Raw genomic sequence first — 25111 nt, 5'->3', positions numbered from 1 at the left:
CTTCTGTCCCCTGTAGAGATACAGCAGTAAAGATTTTGTTACTTGGCCTCCCAGCTTCATGTCTCACTTTGTAAGTGCATCTTCACAAAGTTTTGGACTTCATAATGTTGAGAAGTCCCAGATCTATCAACATTCCATTGTAAAAAATGAAAACTGAGAGAACATCCTTCTCTAAACTGCTGGTGGTTTTGAAAGGTGTATCCTGTATCAATGTTACCCTTCTGATGGACACAAATGTATTGGTAATAACATCAAACATCCATTTATGACAAGAAAGTGCTGACAAAGCATGTTTTAAATTAGATGCAAATATTTCACTAGTTAAAGAGATGAGGAAAACAGAAGAATAAAGCATTTTAATTCAAGTGACCCTAATTACATCTACAGCTACAAAGTAGAACATGCTTAAAGTATGATGCCAAGCAAGGGAGAATTAACAGCAATATCTGCAGGGTGCTTTGTTCTGTCTCACTCAAGTTCCTTCTTACCAGTCTATCTCTAATTGTTGATCCTTCAATGCTCTGTTTATTTTCCATACACTGCAAGAAGACGGTTAAGGCTCACAAACCAAATTCCCAAGTACATCAACAACTACGGGTTGAATATGTACTGGGACGAGCACTTGAAGATCCCCTGCTTGCCCCTCTGTGGCTGTTTTCCAGGCTGTTTCATGATTAATAATTACTTTTATAGGACTTCAAAGATAACACATCAGCATTAAGGGAGTGTGCACAGCTGGACTGTAACTCAAGAGTGATATATTTTAATAAAAGATCAGAATACTCTCCTGCCTGCTGGTATAATTTTGGTAGAAACCATGTTACACCAGGATAGGCCTGTAGCCAAGCAAATAATTTCTACACAGTGAAACTTATTTACAATTAAAACCAGAACATTTTAAAGTATGAAACATAGTTCTGAGCCTCACTGTTAGATGTATGTTTTTGTTGCCAATGTAATTATTATTTTTTAAGTGCGCTTTTACACTGGTACAATTAATGTAATCTGCAAGGGCACGTTTACTGATAACAGGGAAGTAAACTATGACCAGTTCAAGCACGTTTCTAATAGTACAGATACAGGAAACCCAAAGCCTTGGAGAAGTTGTGGGCACATACAAGAGCAGTGGCTTTTTATGTTGTCTGCACCAGAAAAAATTAAGTTTGGGCTACTAGCAGTGACCAGCCCCCACCCACATCCAAGCAGATATACAAACCCCAGATAATTTCATCAGCAACTCATTAGATTTTTTGCTATCGTCCTAGGAAAGGCAATAAAAATAAACTCCCTGTATAATTAAATATTTTTATAAGTACTTTAATTTTAAAGTGTTGATGATAGGCAGCTTATAAAGAAAATCATTGAGACTGAATATAGTTAGATACAGAAAAGTGCGAGTAGACTTTTGATCACACTTCAATTCATGCCAGCTGGAAATACAGAACATAAAAATGCAGAGCGGCGTTAAAACTCAGTAGATGAAATTTCAGTGACTACCTAGTACTCTTCTACTTGTATCACCTCAGTGTAAATTTTCACTGAAGTTATATGAAGATACTGCAATAAGAGAAATAATTACAATTGATCCTGACATGACATATCAGAATGGGGCTGAATGTTGTATCAAAAATTCTATTCCTAAGATTGATCTGATTGATACTGAGATTAGGTAGATAGAAGGAGCTACCTCAGCTAACTCTAAGTATTACCTTCATTCTCCTCATTGAAATAATACAGACAGAGCAATAACTTGAACAACTAGCAAGTATGTAAACTGAAATTATAAATAGGTGCTATCAAAAAGCCCTCCCAGGAACAAATTATTAAATTAAAAATTTACCTGATAACGTAAGTCCTAAAGGGTATAATGTGCTGCATGACAGCAGGGATGTGTAGCCATATTCTGATCTATAATGCAAAAACATAAATAGATAAAAAAAATCATTAATGACATTTAATAAGAATATTAAGAATGAAATATTGTTGATATATTTACATATGTGACCCCATTCTATAAAAAGGCTTTGTTGTTGTTTTCATGTTAATTTTAATAACTTGTTAATTTTCTCACTTTCAAAGCCATTAGCTGAAGAATGTGTCTGTGACTTAGAAACATGAGTTGCATTTTTTCTTCTAGTCATTCAGAAAATATGAACTTTGTATAAATAGTATCATACTGTCCAGACATCTCATTTCTGAATTTTCTGTAGTTTCTTAAGTAGGAAAACCCATTGCTCAGCCATGTGGGGTTTCTTTTCCCCTTTTTTTCCTTTTTTCTTTTCTTTTTCTTTCTTCTTTTCAAGTCTCCATGAAGAATCTTGTTCCTTACAAATCTCTCCTAAATCAAGTAAAATCATTTGACTTACATTGATGCTTTGCTTCTTATGATTTATATACCCTACAAAATAAAACTGTTTTATAACCAGCGATTAAGAGAAGTTTTTTTTACTACCACATTTGCGTTCCCATGTTTACCATACTGCCTTTACCACTTTTGCAAAACTGTATGCACTACGAAAATGTATGCACAGAAAAACACCCTGAAACAGCTATTTAGCACTGCTGTGAGGAAAAGAGGACCAACCAAACTACTTACACAGGCAAAGTTAGAAGTTCCATCTGCATTTCAAAAAGGAATGCTGAGCCTGTTAAACCTGTTACAGAAAGACAACTACGTGCCAGGTAAGGGATCTAGCACAGATGAAACATTAGCAGCTGTTACTACTGACATAATTTTAATCATGCGTGCACACATATCTTCCAAATAGCTAACACCAACAATCACTCAAGGATGAAATGCAGAAAATTCTACATTATTCTTCTTGCTAGAAGAGAAACATATTAGGCAGTAGGAAAACTGTATGGCCAGTATTTATTTTAAACATTTGTGGAATTAGCCAAATAGCTTTGAGTCAGTTCTGGAAAAAATATTTTCAGACTTTTTACTCTGTGACTGGTAGTACACAATAACAATACTAACCTATTTTGCAAGACAAACCTGCCAAATCTGCACATTGCAAAAAAATACCACATTTGGAATAAGTTTCTGATTCTACTTGGTCTCAAGAAGGAAAAAAAAAAAAAGGGTCTAGCATGCCAAATATGGGAAGTGTAACTAGAAGATTTTTTGCTAGAAACAAAAATTAAATAACATTTTGACAAGGAATTGCAATGATGACAAAGATAGTATTGTATTCAAACAATTTGATTTGGAACACAACAATCTGCTGTTTTCCATATGCGAGCCAGCAATCCACAAGGAAATATTTTTTTATGGAATAAAAGTAGTAAAAGGGTTTTATAATTTTGTTTTCATAGCTTTCATTGTTTGTCTTAATTTTCGCTGTGTATTAATTCAAACTTCTCAAGCCATTTCATTCATCTAGATGTTTGCATTACGTATGAATTTCATCCTCAGAATTGAATTAATTGATAATTTTATGTTAACAAAGGAAAATGTAATTTTTATCATGAAATTAAACCTAAATATACTAAATTAAATGACAAATTGAAATAATATCTAATATTGACTTTTTTTTTTTTTTTTAATAAATCCACAACTTTCCTTAGACTTCTTAAGCTTCCACCTGCTTTTAAGATACAATATTTATTGCATCTGTTCTATCCTCCAGCTTCAGAGGTTCTTTTTTATCATCTGTTTTTTATAACATAATTCATTTCTAAAAGAGTGTCTCTCTTAACAGTTTGTACTTCTGACTTATGAAGATTCACACAGTAAAATTTAATGAACATTTTTGAAGTTGTCAGCCTATTTCTACTAATTCTTCTCCACTGAGAGGGGCAACAATTCCTCCACAACATCAAAAAACTAAAATTGTTCAGAATGAAGCAACGACAGACTTTACCAGGGATATTTAAACCCTCCACAGAACAAGCTGGAGGTCATGGATTTCTCTGCATCTGTTAGTTCTTTAAAGAGACCAACATAATGTCAGGTAGTTAAGCTGAGCAAATACCACAGAATATGAAATATGGGAAGAAAGGTGGAACCAAGTATATGACTAAAAAAAGGAGCAAAGGAATACTCTTAGGAAGGAACAGTCCTACCACAATAATGTTGCTAAGAAAGCATCTTGCCGAGCAGCAAGTTGGAGAAAAACCAAGACTGCCAACTAGACAACTCCCTGGGTGATGCAAATTGTGTTATATTACATTTGCTGGCTTTATTACAAACATAAACTTGTCTGATGAAGGCATTTACTCAAACTAGATCTTCTCTATACAAGAATTCAAGCAAACATCTTTTCAATAATTTTTCTGTCCTCTATACAAAGGAAACGCCACTAATAATAAGTAGCTCAGTTGCCCTGAACAATTTACTGATTTGTGCTAGTGGTCTTCTCTTAAATGAGCCTTTGCAGTGCACTTGATGAGACATACACCATTCTTTGTGAAAGAAACAGTGCAAATGCTTTCCAAGTTGAATGTTACTGCTTGTTAGTAGATGATTGATTTGACTTTGGTTTACTGTTTCCAACTTCATCTATTACACTTCCTGGAGCTTACTAAGCCCAACGTTTTAATGAGAAGTGATTAGTCCATCTGCACTACAGACTTTGAAATATTTTTTGAAACATTTAAAGTAGTAGCTAAAAAACTCATTTGTCCCAATGACTTTAAATAATTCCATCATTACTACCTCTAATAATCGTTAAAATAAAGGCTATTGAAATACCAGCTCTCAAGAGTTGGTGCTACTGTGAAAATGTATTTAACAGATAACATAAACTAGTTCCTGCCTTGCTCGATGGTACCACATAACAATTGGTCTGCTCACAAGTTTGTATCAGAAACTATTTGTATCAGAATCTATTTCATTTAGAACATGAAAATCAGCTACAACAGTTCAACTTGCTGCTTTGTCTCTCTGCTCATTTTAACTTAATTGAGTCAGGACATTACAGCAGAAACTCAGCTGATATACTGGAGCAAGAGATACCAGCAGGTTGTGCTGAGAACAGCCAGAGATGAAAAGCCCATCAGCTCATCACCTGAAAGCTCATCAGATCCTACAGAAAGGGCCAGAAAACCTATCTTTACAGTTTAACATAAAGAGGTGCTGCAGCAGACCTCCTGTCTAAGATTACAACTACTGAGCACATCATGGCCTTACTCATTTGTTCTCTGACCTACAAGTGAAGAACCATTACACTAAAAGGATCAGGAGGAAGCGATATGATCACCAACACCAGCTTTACTTCAGTGATTGGTTCCCTCTATGCAAACGTTTCAATACTTATTTAGAACATCATCCTGGCTGGTCAGGAACCGAACAAGGAAGGAGCAAAGATGTGTGGAAGCAAGGATCTGATTTTAAACATGTAATACTGCAATGAACCAATATAAAAATGATGTTAAACTCACTTTGTACAAGGCGTATAAAGCTATTTATTTCATTTACATCTGTACGTAACAGGACAGGACATGACTTCACATTCACATTATTGTAACTCTTCATATGTCCTTCAGAAAGAAGTTTTAATTTCTATTACCAATCTCTCTCTTCCAATCTCCTCCACTAAAATCCATTTGTAATTCTTCTAGTAAAAAATAGCTATTATTCCAAAATGGAAAAACAATGAAGAATATTGATTCTAAAACTAACTGAAAATAAAAGACAGCTCTCTCTACACTGCAAATGTTTATAACGATAAAAAATCACAGGAAACCAAAAGGAAAAGAAATCCCCTGTGCCATACAGGAAATAGGTAAAAAGTTAACGTAGCCTAAGACAGCTTAGAATATTTTCATGACACAACTTCAGGAACAAAAACGACATCTGAAACTGTCCTTACAGGTATTTTCTGAGGCTCCTACAATCTTGATGTCTAGGAATGATGAAATGATCCAAACTGGCAAAATTAATTACATGCCTACAGGAGATATATAGGATTTGGATGGTGAAATGCTGCCCCAGTGGAGCAGCAGCCCTCACATTCCCAACAAGGACAACTTCCCTGCTCCTACAGTTCTTCCAGACTTCAGTCCTTTTACTTGTTATGATGTGTTTAATAGTAAAAAAAAAATGTAAAGACAACACTTACATTCGATACCACTGTGATAAATGCATGTGCTATAAGAAATGGCAGTGTCTCAGGAGTTCCGTATTCAAAACAATCCTTCATGAGGGAAAGGCCATTTTTTCCACAAAATAGACAAACATAGCGAAGCAAGTGCAATGGTACTTCTACATCCTAGAGAAATTAAAAAATAAAAAAGGAGAAGAATACGAACAATCAATGCTAGATCCATTCAGATATACAGGAAACACAAAATAAAATAAAAATATCATAACACAAATCTATACAGAGGAAGCAACATAGCTAATTTATATTACTATTATTATTTATATAATTATAAAATTGTAAGTTTCTAGGAGATATGTACCTATGTAAAAATGGACAACTTACATTCATGTCACAGAATGCCCCTAGTATATTGCTTTCTTGAGCAGAAATATCCTGTTTAAAAGGAAAAAAAAATAAAATTAACTAATAGAAGCAATAAAAACATTTTTGTAGAACAAAACACAACTGATCATTAACAAGTATTATAGTCAATTAACAGAGAAATCAAAAACCTAGATTAGACGAAGCCAGAAGCTAAAGCTTTGCTCCAATTTCACACTCCAAAGCATATTTTTCTTATTTATGAGTTTACTATTGTTGAAATGCATTTGTAAGTACACAAACACACATTTAAGGTAACATCTCAGCAGTGGCTCTCAATGGCTGGGATCAAAACATCATTCTTCACCCCCCACCTACCCACCCTCCCTTTTCACCCTCAATAGCAATTTTTCAACAGAAATACTGCAAAGGGGGATACAGCCTGGTGCAGTGGCTGCATATAATTCCTTAACTTCAACTATTATATTATTTTACATATAATGAAACACCTCATATAAAATTAGTGCCTAATGCTCTTTACAGGATAAAGCTAATTTAAGAGGAAAAAAGAATTGTATCACCTTATCAATCTGTTAGCTATCTGCTATGATGACAAACATATTTTCCAGAAGTACTAAACTGAAAAGAGTTTGGAAAAATAACTTTTCTTTTTAATGTTCACAACACCTACTTGTTGGGCAGCATAAAGCGGGAATTTTCTTTATTAGGGTTGTTACACATACTGTATCTTGCATGTGGCTAGGAGCAAAAGGGCACTCAAACTATCATAAAATGCGACTGTAAAACCACAACATTGCCATGGATACTTGTAGGTAGTTACAGCACACCTTCTTCTTCCCATCTCTCCGTACCAAACACCCAGTTCTCATATTCACAATTCAAATGCAAGTTTAAGATAAAGTTAATTTCTTAATGAAGTTTCCTGAATACATTTCAAATACCTCTGTAGGAATAAGCTTCTGTACACTATAGCACAGGATGCCAGAGGCAAGTGATTTTGGAGGGATTAAGTGTGATACAAACATTCTGAATTATTCAATATGCTTGTATTATATCTAAGCATTTATTTTCCTTTTTCTCCTGCTGAAATCTAAGTCATGCCTGAACTCGTGACACCGTAACAGCTATTTTTAAAACAGCTCTGAAGCCAGTAGGTGGTATGTTTTCAAGTAGCTAGAAAAGGTGTTCAGTGCTATGCTCACAAAAACTGCAAAAATACTGTGAGAAAATTCATTAGTTTTCTTGAATAAAATAAAGAAATAATTATTGTCAGGTAAACTACAGTTCTTAGAATACAGAAGTCAACTCATGGAAGTTTGGTGCGCAAGCGCTTACTGAAAGCGTCACGGTTGAAAGACCGAGTCTGGAAATGTGACTTCTGTACTTGCAGATGTGAAACAGAACAGTCAGAGACCGAGAAATCCTGATGATCACCTTTATGAGGAAATAAGAGAATTCCTCACGGGAATCTAATATGCTATGAACAACCACCACTCCAGATGAACTATGCTAACTTAAGTCTGCCACAGACACAGTTTTGGGTGGAGGGTACTTAATTAGGGGTATTTTCCAAAGAAAGATTTACTTGAAAAACAAAAGCATAGATGGCAACATTCCAAAGAACCAGAGGACTACAGACACCCAAATGACTGATTTTTTCCTCTTTCAATTTCACCTTCTTTCAAGAACTGCTGAACAGTTGGCTTACTCCCTTAAGATTCATTATTCATTCCTGTCTAGAGGAATTTTAAGACAGTACAAAGTTCAGGAGTGCATTTTATCTTTTTGCTTCTTTCTTTACAGGATTTTAAGAGCCTCCATTTTCAAAACCTTTTTTCCCCTCTGAATTGCCCATTAAACCTGCTGCATAAAGTAAGTATAAACTGAATAACAGAGTATACAGTTTTGAACTGTTCTGCATGCAAGATTTCTTAAAATATATTAAATTGTCAAAAACACAAGCATATTTATAAAAATACTGAGTGTGTCTATTCTTTATCATTTAAAAAATGCAAAGATTTCTCTGTCTGGGCACCAAAAATAATGGTAGACTCCAAGAGGAATAAACAGTGTGTTTCCAGACTTCACCTTCACTGAAGCTTTATTCTTCAGTGTTCATGCCCTGAGATGAGCTGTCCTCTAAAGGACTACAACCAGCTCTGCTCTTCTGAAAGCACAAACTTAGTAGAAAGACATTTTTCCTTATGTTTCTGATCAGTTTAAGAAAAGCTGAGGCACGCTTTCTGTCTATACAGACCCATACTCATTCTACGCAGGTCAAGACTATATACTCGCCAGTTCTCAGGTAACATAAGCTTGATTTACTTCCACGTAACATACTTTCACTGTCCTCATATCCAGCACATTTCTGCCCTCTGCAAGGTCATGTTCACTTTGCTGTCAGAACTTAATTGTTTAAGGAAGCTTCTGGTGCTAGCATGCAGCCCCTCTGGCTACCAACCAGTCTTTGCTTCTCATTTCACAAGGTCTTCACTTTCTCCAGAAGTGTCATAAATGTGTAACTGACAAAAATAGCTCTTAACCAGTTCTATTTAAGGACAGAGTCTACAGGCTGACATAGGGGCTGATATCCTTTTCTCTTGGTTTATTGTTCCTTTTTTATTTAAGCAAGCTTGGACTTCTAAAATAGGAAAAACTTGTTACTTTCATATGAAAGTTCTTCTCCATCTGGTCAAGTGTAAAATGACACCTGGATTAGGCTTCAAGACTTGTATTCTGTTTGCTGTCATTATGAAAAAAAAGATTTTGGTTGTGTATGCAAAGACTAACGGTAAATATTGACCACTACTCATTACCAGAAGACAACACCATGTGAAAACCTTGCAGTGGAAGTGTTTAAATGACAGCCTAGTTGGTCATTTCTAGGCAAAGTGCAACCTCACTGGACGTGATGAATCAACCTGTAGAACTTCAACTCAGCAATCTGGAACAAGGAATTTCTGAAGTGGAGAGCATACTCTATTTTTCCATCAGAAGTTTTCTCCTTTTCCAAGGCAGAGGAGGAGGGAGAGCTACAGTGGCTTTTCACACAAATTCTTGGTGGATTTGTTCTGTCCAGGAATCTATTTAGCTTACAAGTATTGATCGTACATTTAGAACAGGTATTTGTTGTTATTTTGATTCTAAGACTGATTTAAAACGAGAAATGCTCCCATTACCGAGACTAGTAATTTGTCCCAATTCAACTAAGATATGCTCTACACTGAAATCCAAAATTAAATTCTCAATCTCAGGAAACGAGTTATAGTAGCAAAAAGTTTTGACATTAAAATAGCTATCACTATTACTTTAGAATAAACCCTAGGGCTTCTTAGATATACAAAATCTCGTTTTGTGAAGAAAAATAAAAAAGCTTGATGGTAGATGGCGGGACCTTTTAAATAAATAAAAACCACCCCAATAAAAAAGAGGAATAACATTCATAGCAAGTTTGGCAAGCCAGTATAATCCATAATCTATACCTGGGCACACAAAAAAGTCTAGCAGAAAGGGAAAAAACACTTTTCCCTCACAAGTTATATATTTTTAGCGTAGCTAACGAATGAACATATTCAGTAATTCAAATGATCAATGCACCACATACACTCTCTACAGTGATAGTCACTCACAATGCAGCAATCTACTGCATATCTGCGGCCAATCATTTTATGGTTGCACATCAAGTGGAAAAGAAATCTCACCAAGCACTTTGATATTTTCTTTTTATCATTTGGAAGTGAAATTGAAAGAGAAGAAAAAAAACACATGAAGATGTCATTTAAAAGAAGTGTGTTTAGACATATAAAACCTGTTCCAGAATTGTTCATTGCATATTCCTATGGAACTAGTTTCAGTAGGCGTCCCAGAGGAGTACAAAAGCTAAATCACTTAAGCAGGCATTGATTTTCTTTTCTTTTTTTTTTTTTTTTTTTTTTTTTTTAAATAATGAGATACATCAGCCCTCTTCAGTTTCTGCTTGCAGAGGCAGAACTACAGATTTACGTATGGTTAAAGCTTAAGAGGCAAACCAAAATGAATGATGGGAAAACTGAAATCCACAGATCCTAAGCTGTGTGTCATTTCTCTATATACATATTTGTGGAACTACCGATGTTAAATTATGCCCATGTGTTTTGGCAGAAAAAATAAGAACAAAATCCAGCCCACTCAAAAAAAATGCTGTTGCCCACCCTACCCTACAATATTTTAAACTAGATTTATTGTTAAATGTGGCAGGATCCCTTCAACAACTAATTATATTGTGATCCCACTAGCATACATGAAAAGTGATGCATGATGACGTCTTTTCAATTTGAACTGAAGTTTAAAATGCAAGCTCAACTACTCATAGCTCCAGTGGAGCTCTGAAACTAAAATTAAAAAAATAAAAAAATGAGTTAACTGCAGTTTCATTCTCTATTCTTACTCTGAAGTTTGTTGGATAGAAGTTTTCTTTATACAGCTCTTCTTTGTTTACAGATTTTATAAGCTGTTTATATGTTAAGAGGCCATCACAAGTTGAAATAAAAAGCAAGCTTTCCATGAACTATGTTGTTTCAGCTAGGAAATGTTAACACTGTAATATTTATCTTGGAAACCATGAGTTAAATATTTGTAGGAGTTTTGAATGTGGTTTTTGTTTTTTGTTGTTTTGTTTTCAGAATGCATTATTGAAAGTGTGAGTGGTAGGCGTAACAAGTATAACAGAAAATCGGACTCGCAGAACAAAGCTACTTGCTTTGAAATCAGTTATTCCCATCAATTAAACAGCTGTTCTAACAAGAAAGTCTGGTCTTGCACAAAGTTCAGTTTATGAAGCTTTGCTTCTAGAGCCATAGATCGTAATGAAAAGAAATTAGTAAACTATTAATGGGTTACCTTCTGGAAGAAAGGCTTCGCTACAGTCCCCTTTTTGCCTTCCTGTTATTTAAACAGTACAATAATTCAGTGTACAGTTCCATCCAACACTTATCAATATATTACCTATAACAATTAAGCATATTTTAAAGAAAGTGTAAGAGTATGTGTCATTTTAAAAGTTTCTCTGAAAAGATCTACTGAAGTCAACAGGAGAGCTGAATTTGCCCATCCTGTATGAAAGAACTATCATCAAACACAGTCTAGTGAGAACAAATAATCTTTCACAAAAGTAAAAATATACACATAAAGATAAGATATACCTCTATTGTGGGATGAGTATTATGCTTATAAGCAGTGTACAGAGGAAACTGAATCTGAAAGATTTTTGCCACACACAGCAACAACTTTTCCTTCTCATCAGTGCTCCATAAGCTAAAAGCATCAGTGTTCTTTGCAGACTCCTCCTCTGTCAGGACACAAGTTCTTGCAGACTCTATTTTTTTCTCTATAGATTTTTGCCGTTCTCCATTTTCTTCTTCATGAGACTCTCTTTCTACATTCAAGGGCTCATCAGCATGATTACTCTGATCTTGCCATGTTGAATCTATATTAATAGTGCAATGTTTACAGAGCTGGTCCCGCAGAGCTTGAACTTGGGCAATCACTAAGTTAATAAGCGCACATACTACTTGGTTAAAGATCTCCAAATGTTTATACTCCTTGAAACAGCACAGACATTGTCTGTAAGAAAAGAGAAAAAATAAATAAATAAGAATTCCTGAAGTAGCTAAAAACCAAAACAGCTAGAATGACAAATTCAGTAAGGCTAGACTCTATTAAGTTAGTAAAGAGAAAGCAAGGATAAATTCTAATACATAGGTGACTAACCAAAAGGACTCTGCACATGAAGACTTCTCAAACAACAGAATATGTGACAGTCATGAAAGCAAGAAGTCTAAATAAAACTGACACTTCCTAGCAGCAAGTTGGAGTCACAAAGGCTTCCTTAAACCCTGTAAACATCCAATTATTTCAGTTTAAAATACACATAAGGTATCTTAGAGGTAAAGTCATTGAACTGCTAACGAAATAGTGTTCTTGAGTATGTTCCTGAATCCCTTTCTTCACCTGGATTTCTCTATCAATACCGCTGCACTAAACCACCTGGTAGGCTTGTTAGCTGTGTAAGAACTATTTTTTATTTTTAATTTTATTATTATTTTTTTTAATCAACAGGTCAGCAAGATAATTTCTAATTTGTACTGAGTATTTAAACTCGTGTCCTCTATCTGCATTTGGATAGAAACCCCATGCACATCAGCACCCTTTACCCAGATGGGAAAAAACAATATTGTCTTCACCACTTTCTTCACTTTATAGACTCAGAGCTTATTCCTCCGAGTATCTACCAATACACCGTAGACTGAAAATAACAAGGAGAAAACTACATACTGTTCCTCCATCAATAAAATAAGAAAGTCAATCCACTTATCAAATTAGAAAAGCCTGTATTATAGCTTCAGTTGTGGGCAAGGATAACTAGGTATGCCAAAGATGTTCTGGGTGCACGAACATCCAAGACAGGTACCCTAGAACCTATTGTACAGGAACATTTGCTTCTTCCATGCAAACAAGGCAATCTCCACATTCCAAACAAAAGGTGAATGACAGTCCCCTACAAGGATCTAAATCCTGGAGAATGTAGAGGAAAAAAAGCAATCAATAAGCATGGGGACTTCTATGAAGACAAAAATTAGAAGTTACATGCTTGTAACAGTATTTGAGTTGGACTCATCACTCTCTCACTCAAACTCTACTAAATGATGCAACTGCTATAAGAACTGGAGCTGTCTTCCAATTGAGGCCTTTCTCCTGTTGCATGCAGCACAACAGACCTCAGTCCATAAATATAATTCTCAGCTACTACAGTAATATAAAAATTGTACATTCCATTTCTAAAAAATAAGCAGAAAGAAGAAAGGGCAAGAAAGCATCAAGAAGAGATTAAAAAACCTCTCCCACAAAGAACTGAATTTAATCTAGAAACCTGGCTTAAACAATAACTTGTGAAGAAAAAAGAGACAAAGAACTCAGAACTATGACAGGCAGAGGGTGCTGCCTCTCTTGAGGGAACACAAACATGGCCTTGAGCTACAGGACTTAAAGAATATACATTTTGAATATAGGTTTTTTTTTTTCATTGGTTCAGACAAAGTTAATATTCATTATTCCCCACTTTCAGCACAGGTACAGTGATGGAAGTATCTAAAACTTCTGGTGCCAAGTAGAAAGAAAAAGCCTTTTAATATCATTTAAGTGGAGTGTCTTCACCCATTTGAAAATAGATTCTTGTGATGTACTAGTAAACAAGAGCTCTAGTTCACAGTACAGTAAGTTTTGTATGAAGGGAAACATACAGTTGAGATTCATTATCATCAATATTCAAACTCATGAAAAAAAAAAAATACCTTTGTGTCCAGGAATTGATGTAAGCAAATATCTTGAGCGCATGTTCCTTTCTGAGCTGCAACCCATCAGCACCTTCAATGTCAGATACTGAAGGAAAACAAAAATATATTAGTGTTAAAAAAAAAAAAAAAAAAGCATGTAATTGCTGTATTTTAATTACAAATCATCTTTGTTATTTAAGTAGAAAGCAAAACATAGATAGATTTATTTTTTTTTTAAATATGCTTTGTAGTAATAAACACCAGTAGTCAAGTTACAGTAACTTTATGTCAAAGGTTTTTCAGTGGAAACTGAAGTTTCCAAACCTACCTGTTGCCTTCGGTAACCAGGAATGAAGTTTCAATGCAACTAACTTTAAAACAGATATTGTGCGGTAATATTGGACACGGCTGTGAAAATTAGTCATTCAGAACAGCTCCTTCCTTCTTCTAATCCAATACCCTGTATTAATGGCTAATGGCAACCTCTTCAAGCACAGAAAACTTAGAAGTGATAGTAACCAGGGACATCTTGTGCGATTTATAATTCCACAGAGCTCTACTGTAGAAACAAAGGTTTCATGTTCCTTAATCACACACTTTTGATTAAAAATGCCTCATTCTTTAGCTGAAAGGGACAGACAAGTGTTTCAGAAATGGATGCTCAGAGAAAGGTTTTTTAATCTATATAAGAATCTAAATAGCTAAATTTACAAGACAGCTGAGCATAAAGTACTCTTCATAAGCCCCACTGGGAGCTACTGATTGATGTGCATTTTCAAATATCAATCTTCAATAATTTCACTCATTAGCCTTTTTTTTCTCCCAGATTTTAAAAGTATGCATCTTGAGATGACCATGAGACCTTAACTTCCTTTTCCTGATCAGATAAAGGTCAGGAAAAAGACACTATCAAGATAAGAACAGATGTACAAGCTACATGTAAAGCAGTTCATACTACTTAAGCTGTTGGTTATTGTTTTCAAATATAGACATGGCTTTACTGAAATTTAACTGTACCAAACGACTAATTGGCAAAATGATAAACATTTACCACACTTAGTAGAGCCAGATACCAGAACAGTTTTGTACCGAATTCAAATCTGAAAACTTTCAGTGAGTTATCATCAAGTATTCCACCTTCATCTAAAAAATGTTTACACCCTCTAATAAGTCAAACATCAGTAGTTCACCCTTCCAATTCTGTATCCACCAGTTATATATATTTGAGCACTGGGCTCTGCCTACCGGCCACATACCCTTCCCCAGCTATCAACACAAAATTCCCATTTGCTCCTTGCCCTAGATTTCCCTGTGGTTCTACAATTATCTAATTACTACACAAATTGAGAATGTTAGGGTTCTTCTTTAAGTTGACCATTTCACTTCATAATAATCTATTCATTTCCACCTTTCACATGAAATTTCAAGTATTACGTGCTTACAAAGCTCCTTCACAAGTAAGCTTTGTGGGAAAGGTTCTCTAACAAAACAAGCTCTGCAGAACCCCTGCCTCCACCTCCTTCCCAGCATCAGGCTTGCAAGGTCCTATGTGAACTGTCAGTAGAGGTTTCCAAAAACTAAAGCTAATGAAATCCTGCTGACACAGATCAGAGAGTAAACTTAAGAAGAACGCCACTTCAGAAAATTCACACAAGACAAATAATTATATTATTTTTGAAATAAGGATATTATATATGCACGTGTGTGCATATATGTGTATATAAATATATAGATAATTTTTAAAAATATTGAGAACGGTCTCAGGAGGATACTTACAAGTGACACTCCTCTGTCTCACTTGAAGATCCCTTTGTAACACTTGGGCAAGGTACGAAGCTGACAAGCAGATAGCCACATGGGTATCCCTTAATACTTTGTTATTTTAAACCCCAGAAATTACCAAGACACTTGACTTTAAGGCCAAAGTTTAGCACCGGAGAAGTCAACAACTCTGTCAAACAACTTAGGTCAATCTTACAACAAAAAGACAAACCAAAACAAAAGTAGCACCAAAAACCACCATCACCTTACTCGGTGTAAGTTCATAAAACCTACTTTTTCTGAACATTGTTAACTTTTTCATTAAGATGAGTTCTTTTAAACTTAACACAAAAACCTCTGACAATAACTGAGTAGCAGTGAGCTGATTTCTAACTTGGACAGTCTGGCACACACATTACTACATCTATAAAAACATTTCCCTACTCAAAAATATGCTCTAAAAAGTCACGAACACCCAACTTGCAGAGCAGCCTTTTCTGTGTGATAGTTTGAAACACTTCCAAACCCCCTCCTTTTAAGAAAGGTACACGAAGTTCAGTAAACTGGTCCCTCCAAAGCAGCAGCTAGAATTGCCACATGAAGTGTACAGATGCTAAAAGTTATGGAACACTGAAGCTTATGCCCCTGGCTCAAAATAATAATAATAATAATAAAAAAGCATGTGCACTAGTAGGAGAAATTGGGTATTTGTAGAAAGCTTATACATTCTACATCTCACACACAGATCAACCTCAACTGGTCTTATTCATTAATCATTGCTAATTAATAGAGTGGCAACCTGTACACTTCATGTTTTGTGTTTTGTTTGGTTGGCTTTGTACTTTTTTTTGTACTTTTGTAGCATTGTTCTTTTTCCTGGAAGTACTCAGGAAGCTCAGAACAGAAGCAACCAGAGGCCGCAGTCTCCCAGTGGATTTCATCAGATCTCAGTCGGTGCCCTTACCAAAAGGGGCAGTGGCACATCCAGCAGGGCTTCTCCTACCGGGCCTTACCTCAAGCTGTTTTATCCCTCTGCAGAAATGACACTTTTCAGCTGAGCTGATTTATGTTAGCACTACCAGAACTTAAATCTTAGGCTTTGTAGTTCTTGGCTCATTCTGAATATCAACTTTGGGGATACCCATTGATTTACAGCACCTCCCTTTAGGGCCACATGCAGCTTCTGATACAGCAAAAATCGCTTATGAAGCATTTCTATCCATTTTTTATCGAAAGAAGTGCAGATAGAAAAGCAATAAAAGCAACTGCACTCATCACTCCTGTGCGTTTCTTGGGTTAGTCAGTTCTGTAAGGACTCCCTTGCTGCATATGATTTCACTTCCAAATGATATCTTTCTCACCTTTCGAGCTCGTTTTCATCTATCTTGAATGGGCCAATAGTTAAAACAGACTCATCTGCTTTTAAATAGAGCACGTCCTCTTCTTCTCTCCCATATTCAAGCATCCTCCAACACCTGCTGTCTCCCCTGTCTCCCACACTTCCAGTGTTTCAAACCCAGCACTGAAAAATCACCAAACTTTCTGAAAAACTTTTATTCTGACAGTCCCCTTTCCTGCAACTTCATTTGGTGGCTAGGACCTTCCCTTGTTTCCTAGTTTCATACGTACAGAAGTGATTCCTGCGGGCATACCTGTGTGCTTTGAGAGCAGCAGAAGCATGCCAGAGTAGCGCCCAGGGTGCTCCTATCTGTCCTGAGTACCCCCCTCCTTTGCAGCCTAGGAGAAACAAGCAGTGGGACGTGTCGGCTGTGTCATGAGGCAAGCAGCCTCTGCCTGGGCTAAACACTGGGGAAAACTGCCTGCTGCAGCCTGTTTTAACCCAAAGCAAGCACACCTGGAACATGAAAATTTTAGGAAATGCTGACCTAATGAATTCCCCACTTGAAAGGGAGACATCAAAATACAACGAGCCTCTATTGCTATTGAATTGGAAGACTTGTGAGAATACAAGGGCTGACTCTAAACTGCCTACACTGACCCAAATTAAGAATTCAGTAAGGATTAACAAGATGGGCTCCAGAGCTTTAAAACCGGTCCTCCCAAGATCTCTTGGTGCCTCTTTCAGTAGTGGCCCCCCGCTCCTAGGCTCAGCTTCTTTGCCCACTGTGTCCAGTGGCTGCTTCTTTCTCCAAGCTCTTGCAAGCCAGCAACATTAGAGGTAACTTCTCTAATTTACTCCCAGAGCTCAACTTTCTGCTCCTTCCCTGAATCTGCTCCAGCAAATTTTTCTTCTCACTCAAAGCCTTTTAGACCTTCTTCTCACCCTCCAGTCCTTCCTTTTTCCTGTATCTTGCCCCCACACAGACAGCTTTTCCCTGCTCTAGATACAGTTTCACAATCAGCACAACCCAGTCCCCAGGTCCACACCGCTCACAGCATCCGTGGCCGTGCATTTCCACTACTCCCAACATCCATCACCCCTCCGGCAGGAACCCAAAGACCCAACAGAGAACCAAGCAAGTCCAACTCACCAATCTAACTAAAAACCATTCTTTTTTTTTTTTTTTTTTTTTGTCAGCTTTGTAAACCACCGAACCCTCGGAGTTCATCAGCAGGAGGTGCTGGGAAGGAAAGCATGAGGACAAGACTGAGGGAAGCAATCACCTTCAGTGACCAGAAGGGTAACTTTGCCTTATCCCACCCGGAGCAACTGCCCGTCAAAAGGTGAACAGTCTGAGGATACTGCTGCTATTAGAGCACGGAAAAAAGCTGAACTCTGAAGGCCTTAAACAGATCCATCTGAGAGAAGGCTAACCAGCAGAAAGGAGAAAGATTGGTATGGAGGCAAATTCCAGCCAAATGTTTTACAACTACCGTGTAGGAAATGGGGACTTTTTCCATAACTGCGTCATCTCATTTCACTGACTCCACAGCAAGACTGTTCAGAGACCTTTCTGCCACCATAACACCACACTAGAATGAACTGAGCTACTTAACTGACCCAAAATAATAATTGCTTAGGTTTTTTTGTTTCCTTTTTTTTTTTTTTAAATAAAAAATACTATCTTCTAGGGCATAGTTTTCAAATACTTCATTTTTAAAAATTAGACATACTTAAAACGTAATGGTTTATTGAAGTAGTTCACAAGAGGCGAAAACCCATGATGGTCAAAGTAAAAATTTGACACATTCCAGGAAAAAAAGAAACTCCTTGTTTCCATTTCCCTTCACTTTCACTTCACTTTGCGAGCCTTAAATTAAAACACGAGTGCTATGTGATAGGGTGATTCGTTAAAGGTATTTTACAGTACTAGAAACAACATGATCTCCTAAACAAGGAAAAAGTCCATTCATAAAGCTACTAAAACATTACAGTAGACAAGAAAAATATATCGTCCCCTTCTTTGCAGCTTTTGTAACTTCAACTGTGAACTAATGAAGCTCCGGTCATAAGTGCATTTTTAGCAAGAACTTCAGAGCTAGAGGAACAGACTGTAATTAGACCTCAAGGACAACCACCATGCTAGACTTGTGAGGAATATCTTATATCCAAAGGTCACTTATCACACTAAGCACAAAACCGAATGGCAAGTAAAAATAATCATTTTTAAAAGTGATTTTCCCTACTTTCAGAAACAAAACTAAAAAGGAGGAGGTAGACAGAGAACACTAAGTAATATTACAATTCCTACGCATTCAAACCTGTAACACGTTCTGGTTGTATACAGATTCTGCTCCCTTCCCCCAGGCCTCATCTGATATCAGCTTCTCATGGGAAAGAATAGATCACTTTCAAAATGGACATTATTCTCAGAAATTGTTTCCCGATACTGACTAAATAGAGGAAATGAGAGCCACGCACTAAGCAAAATACTATTAGGACAACAACGCTAATCTTAAAATAAATATATACATAGCCTTGTATAGAATTACCATCATTCAAATTGAACCAGTAAATATTTTATACACATACATGCACTGAGATGTTTTTCGTTATTTGCTGGAGTTTTGTTTATGGTTGATAGTAAATCAGACGACAGCCAGAGCTTAGCCTCTCCCATTCCCTTTCTCCTTCGACAATTGGAATTCCTCCTTTTTTATTAAAAGATTCACGATTGCCTTAAATTTATTCATAAGAGTTCTTCTAGACCTTTACAATGCCATTGCTGATGAGCACATAAAAGAGCTGTGTCAATCTGAAGTTCAACAGGAATAGTTTAACTGTCCGTGCTTCCCCATAACTTTTCAGTGAGAAAAAAAAAAAAAAAAAAGTCTTCTTTCCATTCCAGAGTCTCCGTAAAATAAAACCTCCCCAGAACATTGATTGGGTATACGTAATCAGAAAGTACTGGAACACTATGCAGGATATACTATTATCTAAAAATAGCCAGTTAATTCTTCAGCATTAGAAATATTGTTCGAGTGCCAGGGTTCATACATGAAAAATCAGATCTGTCACTCAAAATACTGCAGTTATAAAATTATGTATGGTTAAGGTGCTCCTAAGTGCCTCTATGATGTATTCATGACACTGAGCTGTCAGTGGCCACCCTCATCATACCACTACAGCACAGCATACTGGTAACTATACCCACTTCCATCCCAGAATGTACCTGAATTCCTTTTAAGTCTAAATCTAACTTTAAATTTCTTAGATTTATAAATGCTCCGACTTCATTAAGTTGTTTCCTGCAAACTTGTAATTCCAAGCAAAGTATACAGAGATGACAAGCAAGTATTACAGAGACAACATACTTGAAGATAGGAATTAACAAACCTTTTAAGTCTCATTTCCTTAGAAAAACAAACCACGACCAAGTTACTGGCCTCTGTCAGAGGCTCATACTTTTAAGCATAAAAGCAATTTCAAGAAATACAAGAAAGTTTTGCAAGTCTAAGCAGTCTGTTCTTCTGAATGAAAATACAGAAGCTGTGCAAAAGCATTCGGTAAAAGCAGTTAGAGCTGGTGCCCCAGCAACCCCCAAAAGCAGTCACAGTTATTCAGTGTGGTTCCTCACAGCCCTTCTTCAGACGGCCTTAGGGGTTTTACTGTAATTGTATACTCCAACAAACAGCATAGGTACACAGAGTAGCATTGGCCATGGTATGTTCATCAGACAGACCGCCTGTAAGACACAGCTTCACCAGAACAGGGCGAATCAGCTGATCTTAGGTAATTTCTATCTTTAGGCATCTCCCTGGTTCCCTGCAAATACCACAAAGTTATTCTCTCTTTGAATCTCACTCTCTTCATTTAACATACATTTCCCTTTCCATTCCATCTCCCTCACCCTCTCCAGCAAACGTGTATTTTTCTTTTACTGTAAAATGCTAAGGCAGTCTGGAGCAAAATAGCAGAAGCTGACACTGAAAAGCTGTATGAAGAAATTAAAGAATTCTCATCTTTCAGAAGCGTTGCCATCATGAAGCTTTCCACGTGCTAGGTCACGATTGCTCTGGGTTAAAATGCCCCTTTAAAACGGCCATGGACTTTTAGTAAAACCAACAGTTGTCTTTATTCAGAGCAGCATGTGACTTTCACCTGCCTGAAGCAAACATACCACAGCAACTGCTTCTGAGGAGAACAGTTCCACATGAAATTATTTTTAATGCAGTCAAAGTTTGATGATCAGTGGATAATTTATCAGGAACGCTGTAACTGGTTCTACCCAGAACAGCGAGGATGAATTATCACCTAGATAATCTCTTATCTTAGATATACCACCTGAAACACAGAACACAACCGTACTGCTTCAGTCAGCTCAGGCCCAGAGAAGCACTGCATCTTTCAGCCACAGCAAAGCTTAAGACACGACGTGGTGGTGAACCCACACAGTTCCCGGAGTCAGCCATAGCTCAAAGTCCAGACGCTGCATCCACACAGCACTACCTAGCAATTGAAACGTGACCCAGCCTAGGTAGGACTGTGAAATCCCCAATTCACGCTGGGTTATGCCAGCAGCAGGAGAACCCTGGCACTGCCAAAAGCCTGCAGAGGCCCAGCGCAGCGTCCAAGCTCTTACATTTCCATGGAAGCCCAAGAGAGGGGAGCAATATCCTGGTGGCACAGCACAGGTAAGCCTGGGTACAGAAGGGTTTATGAGCATATATAACGGTTGGTCATGTCAGACACGAGATGTCTGTGAAGAGACCTGTGCACTGTATTTCCTAGTACTTCTGCTATCTCAGGATTTTCATCTGCAAAGATATCACGCCCCTGCTTCTCCAGGGAAAGGCAAGTTATACATTACTAAGGAAAAAAGCTATTTAAAAAATTACATTTCTTTTAGTCTTATTCCAGAGTCCTGTTTTAACTCAGTGTCATAAATTATCTTTAACTTCAAATGAGATGTTACAATTCTGAGAAGAGTACATCTTCAAATTAAAGTTGTTACTCCTCTTCTTTTAATAGAAAAAAAAAATAAATCAGCTCAGTTAAAGCAGTATTCCCATACAACCAGGTCTGCTTTACATCACCTAAACGTACACTACACGCAGAGAGTCAGACTGCCCATCATAAATATTTGACAATGCCCACTTTAAGTTTCTTAAGGAATCAATTCAGGATTGGACAATTATTGCATAAAACCAGACTTTCCTAGCATATCACTTATTACTCCAACATAAATTTCAAAGCTAGGGCTAACACTGACAATGCTGAAATGAATGCTCTGGTAAATTGTTGCTTACCTCCAGCTTAAAATGGAAGTACTTACTTGCATTCTTTCTTTTTAATAGCAGTACTTTAGAAAACAGTATCACAACTTGAACAACTGTGGTTTTGAACGACTTCTCTTCATGTACCCCAGCTCTGAAACTTTTAAAAATACTTTAAAGTGAAAGCACTGATCTCAAAGTTTATCAAACTGTTTTACAAGTAGAACAAAAATGTAGCTTTTGGAACTTTGTTCGTGCAATTAAAGAGGCTTTCTATTAGTCTTAATTAAAAGTAACAAGGAGTGCAAAAATGAAAAGAAGTACTCCAGGAAGCATTCTATTTTCAAGAGGGAACCTTGCAAATTAGTTTAGCTGTACTCCTTGGCACGCTATGAATCAGTTACAGAAAACAACAATTGCTTCCCCCCCCAACAAAAAGAAAAAAAGGCCAGAGCCCACAACTGCATCCATCTCCGTTTACAAACAACTTATAACAAAAGCACCTCATAACTGTTTTTGAGCTTTTAAGGACAAAATCTGAGAGACAAATATTAATTTGTTTCTTACAAAGTATATCTGAGCCTGCTTAAACAACAAGATAAGAATGATAAACATGCAGTGGGTCATTACACTAAACAGAGCTTCAGGCAGTTCCCCAGAAAGCCCAAGAGCAGCTTGCTGAATATTTGAACTCCAAGGCATTATTTGTTTTCATCAAAACAGACACAAGCAACCCTCAATCAGAAAGGAAAATAAAATACTGAGAAAGGATTGGCAAGCACCAAAGTTGCTCTCAACTTTCAAACACATGCTCAAATTTTAGTCACTTTTACTAAATAATCGGTACTTAATAATTCACTCAAACATCATACATTCAGCAATTTATTGGTAATGCAGTGCATTATTTTTTTTTCTTAAAGCTAGTAGGCCAAAACAAATGAAAAATTGCTCAAAGCAATGTCTGTGGTCTATACAGACATCTCCAAGACCGCATTAAGTTTCGCGACAAGCATGCACTCCCATCAGAAGACATACTTACAGATGTCATTTTGGTATAATCAAGTATTTTGCAAGTCAAGTATCAGCAAGTGCACACAGGTCAAATCTATAACCGTGGCTACACACAACCTAGAAGCCAACCCACTTTGGAAAGATTCAAACTGATATTGCTGTTAAGACTCAGTGAGCTTTCAGTTAGCGATGAAAACCCAATGTGATCAGAACTATCTGTTTTAAATAGTGTATCAGCAGACAGAGCACTGAGACTTATGATATAGAATGCTTTGTGGTGTAAGCCCAATTGCAGAGATTACTAATAAAAAACTTCAACAAAAAAGTCTCAGAGGAAAAGAACTACTGTTTTATACACTAAGAAGCAGGGTATTCCTACCTGTGAAAGAAGCCAGAAACCAATCAATGCAGCAAAAACACAGACCATCCTTAACTAAGAAAAAGAACTTACTTGTATTGAGTTTCTGAGCTTACATTCCCCAGCACTATCCTACAATACTTTCAAGCAAATACTTTCAAGCAAAATAATTAAATAAATTAAACATCTGCTCGGACTTGTGTCAACAGATGCCAGGCAGCCTGGGATGCAATTCCACCATACACCTCCTGACTGTGATACCAAGCGATGGAAAAGGGTGGCTTAAAACGTATTATGCAAGCCTTTCCCAGACATGATTTCCTAAATTCCGCAGTAGATGTTGATATCCTGGCCCTTCTACTGCTTCTCTGGAGCTGTCCTCCTGTGCAGACATGCCAGTGCCCATTTCAAGCACTGTTCATAGCTCCTCCTAACAGAGGTAGTAGAAAGCGCTGTCAGTTTTCTCGATGCTCAAGAATTTTAGAATGTAAACTGATCCCTAGATTTGCCAAAAACTGAGACAACCAGCAGAAGAGAACTCTGGAAAACTCTAGTTTTTCAGCCCAGTCTCCCCACACCATGAACATGAAAAAACAATTTAAGTAGTGGTAAGAATAAAGGGGTTTGTGTTGTAACAAATTCAGAGCAGTTTAATAGTTATACGTCACAGAAAAACAGGCAACTGACTGTTTCCTGACAATTAAATTAAGCACTCATGAAAAATTATTACTTTTCCCTCAAATAGGTTGGGAAGCACAGTACAGAGCCTGAGAGAGCAAACCCTGCACAGCACAGCATAAAGCACTCACGCTAATCTCACACGACTTCTCGAACCATGGTTTTTGTCCAGGGGTACACTTCAGTGGCTAACAGACTGCCTTTTCAAGAAAAATCCACTTGTGGCTTAAAAAGTGGAACATCTGCTCTTGTGAACGTAGGGAAATACTTCAAGTTTCAAGGATGCTGGTTTTACACAAAACGAGAAATTAGAAGTGATGTGCTTCCATAGCTGGAACAAAAAACTTTCTCAAGGCCTGCAGAAACCTTGAGTGCTTCAGTTATTCTTCATGAACCTGCTAAAAGGCAGCTACAAGAAATCATCCTTGCGTGCTCACTAGCACAGCATGTATGGAAATAGCACGTTCTCCAGGAAACTATACAGTTCTTAACAGCAATGTACAGAGCTAGCCTTTTGGCTACCATATTTAAGATCACAATGCCCTGCCTCACTTGTTTTCATACACAAGTTTTGCCTGTTTCTGTAGATTTACATAGATTAAAAATTTCCAAGTGCAAGTCAGTTAATAAAACTGCAATGAATTGGAGGCTACATTGATCTAGTATGGTGCGAGGGAAAAACAACAGCAACTACTAAAACTTTGCCACTCCTAGATGGGAACCAATCTGCTGTGTGGATGCAGATGTAGAGATTGAAAACAAGACAATTCAGGCAAAGTAATTTACAGACCTACAAATTAGCTTTAAAAAAGCAACACTCAAAGGTGTTTTTTTCCACAAGGACTTATTCCAACAAGCTTCAGCTTCAACCAGTTGATGAAGCGTTGCATCTCCCAGAGGAGTTCTAGACACATGCATGGAAGTACGTATAGATAAACAGGATA

The 25111-nt window shown here is 37.0% G+C and overlaps 1 protein-coding gene across 11 annotated transcripts in view; it reads right to left on the bottom strand.

Annotated features, from left to right (window-relative positions):
• USP34 (ubiquitin specific peptidase 34) overlaps window positions 1-25111 on the bottom strand; it is a 127098-nt gene that overhangs the window by 93509 nt on the left and 8478 nt on the right. For 8 of the 11 annotated variants that reach the window (XM_082756720.1, XM_082756725.1, XM_082756727.1 and 5 more), the window contains exons 2-7: window positions 13760-13847; window positions 11612-12032; window positions 11310-11351; window positions 6432-6482; window positions 6066-6215; window positions 1841-1908 (exon numbers count right to left, since the gene is read on the bottom strand). In XM_082756720.1, coding sequence (XP_082612846.1) covers window positions 1841-1908; window positions 6066-6215; window positions 6432-6482; window positions 11310-11351; window positions 11612-12032; window positions 13760-13847 — 820 coding nt within the window. The remainder of the gene's footprint in view (window positions 1-1840; window positions 1909-6065; window positions 6216-6431; window positions 6483-11309; window positions 11352-11611; window positions 12033-13759; window positions 13848-25111) is intronic. The other 3 variants (XM_082756724.1, XM_082756728.1, XM_082756722.1) reach the window with 1 other exon arrangement.

Source organism: Aythya marila (assembly GCF_965140915.1).
Source record: "Aythya marila genome assembly, chromosome: 3".
In the NCBI taxonomy this organism is placed as follows: domain Eukaryota; kingdom Metazoa; phylum Chordata; class Aves; order Anseriformes; family Anatidae; genus Aythya; species Aythya marila.
The sequence above is the reverse complement of the archived record's forward strand: the minus strand, read 5'-3'. Positions and strand labels throughout refer to the sequence as shown.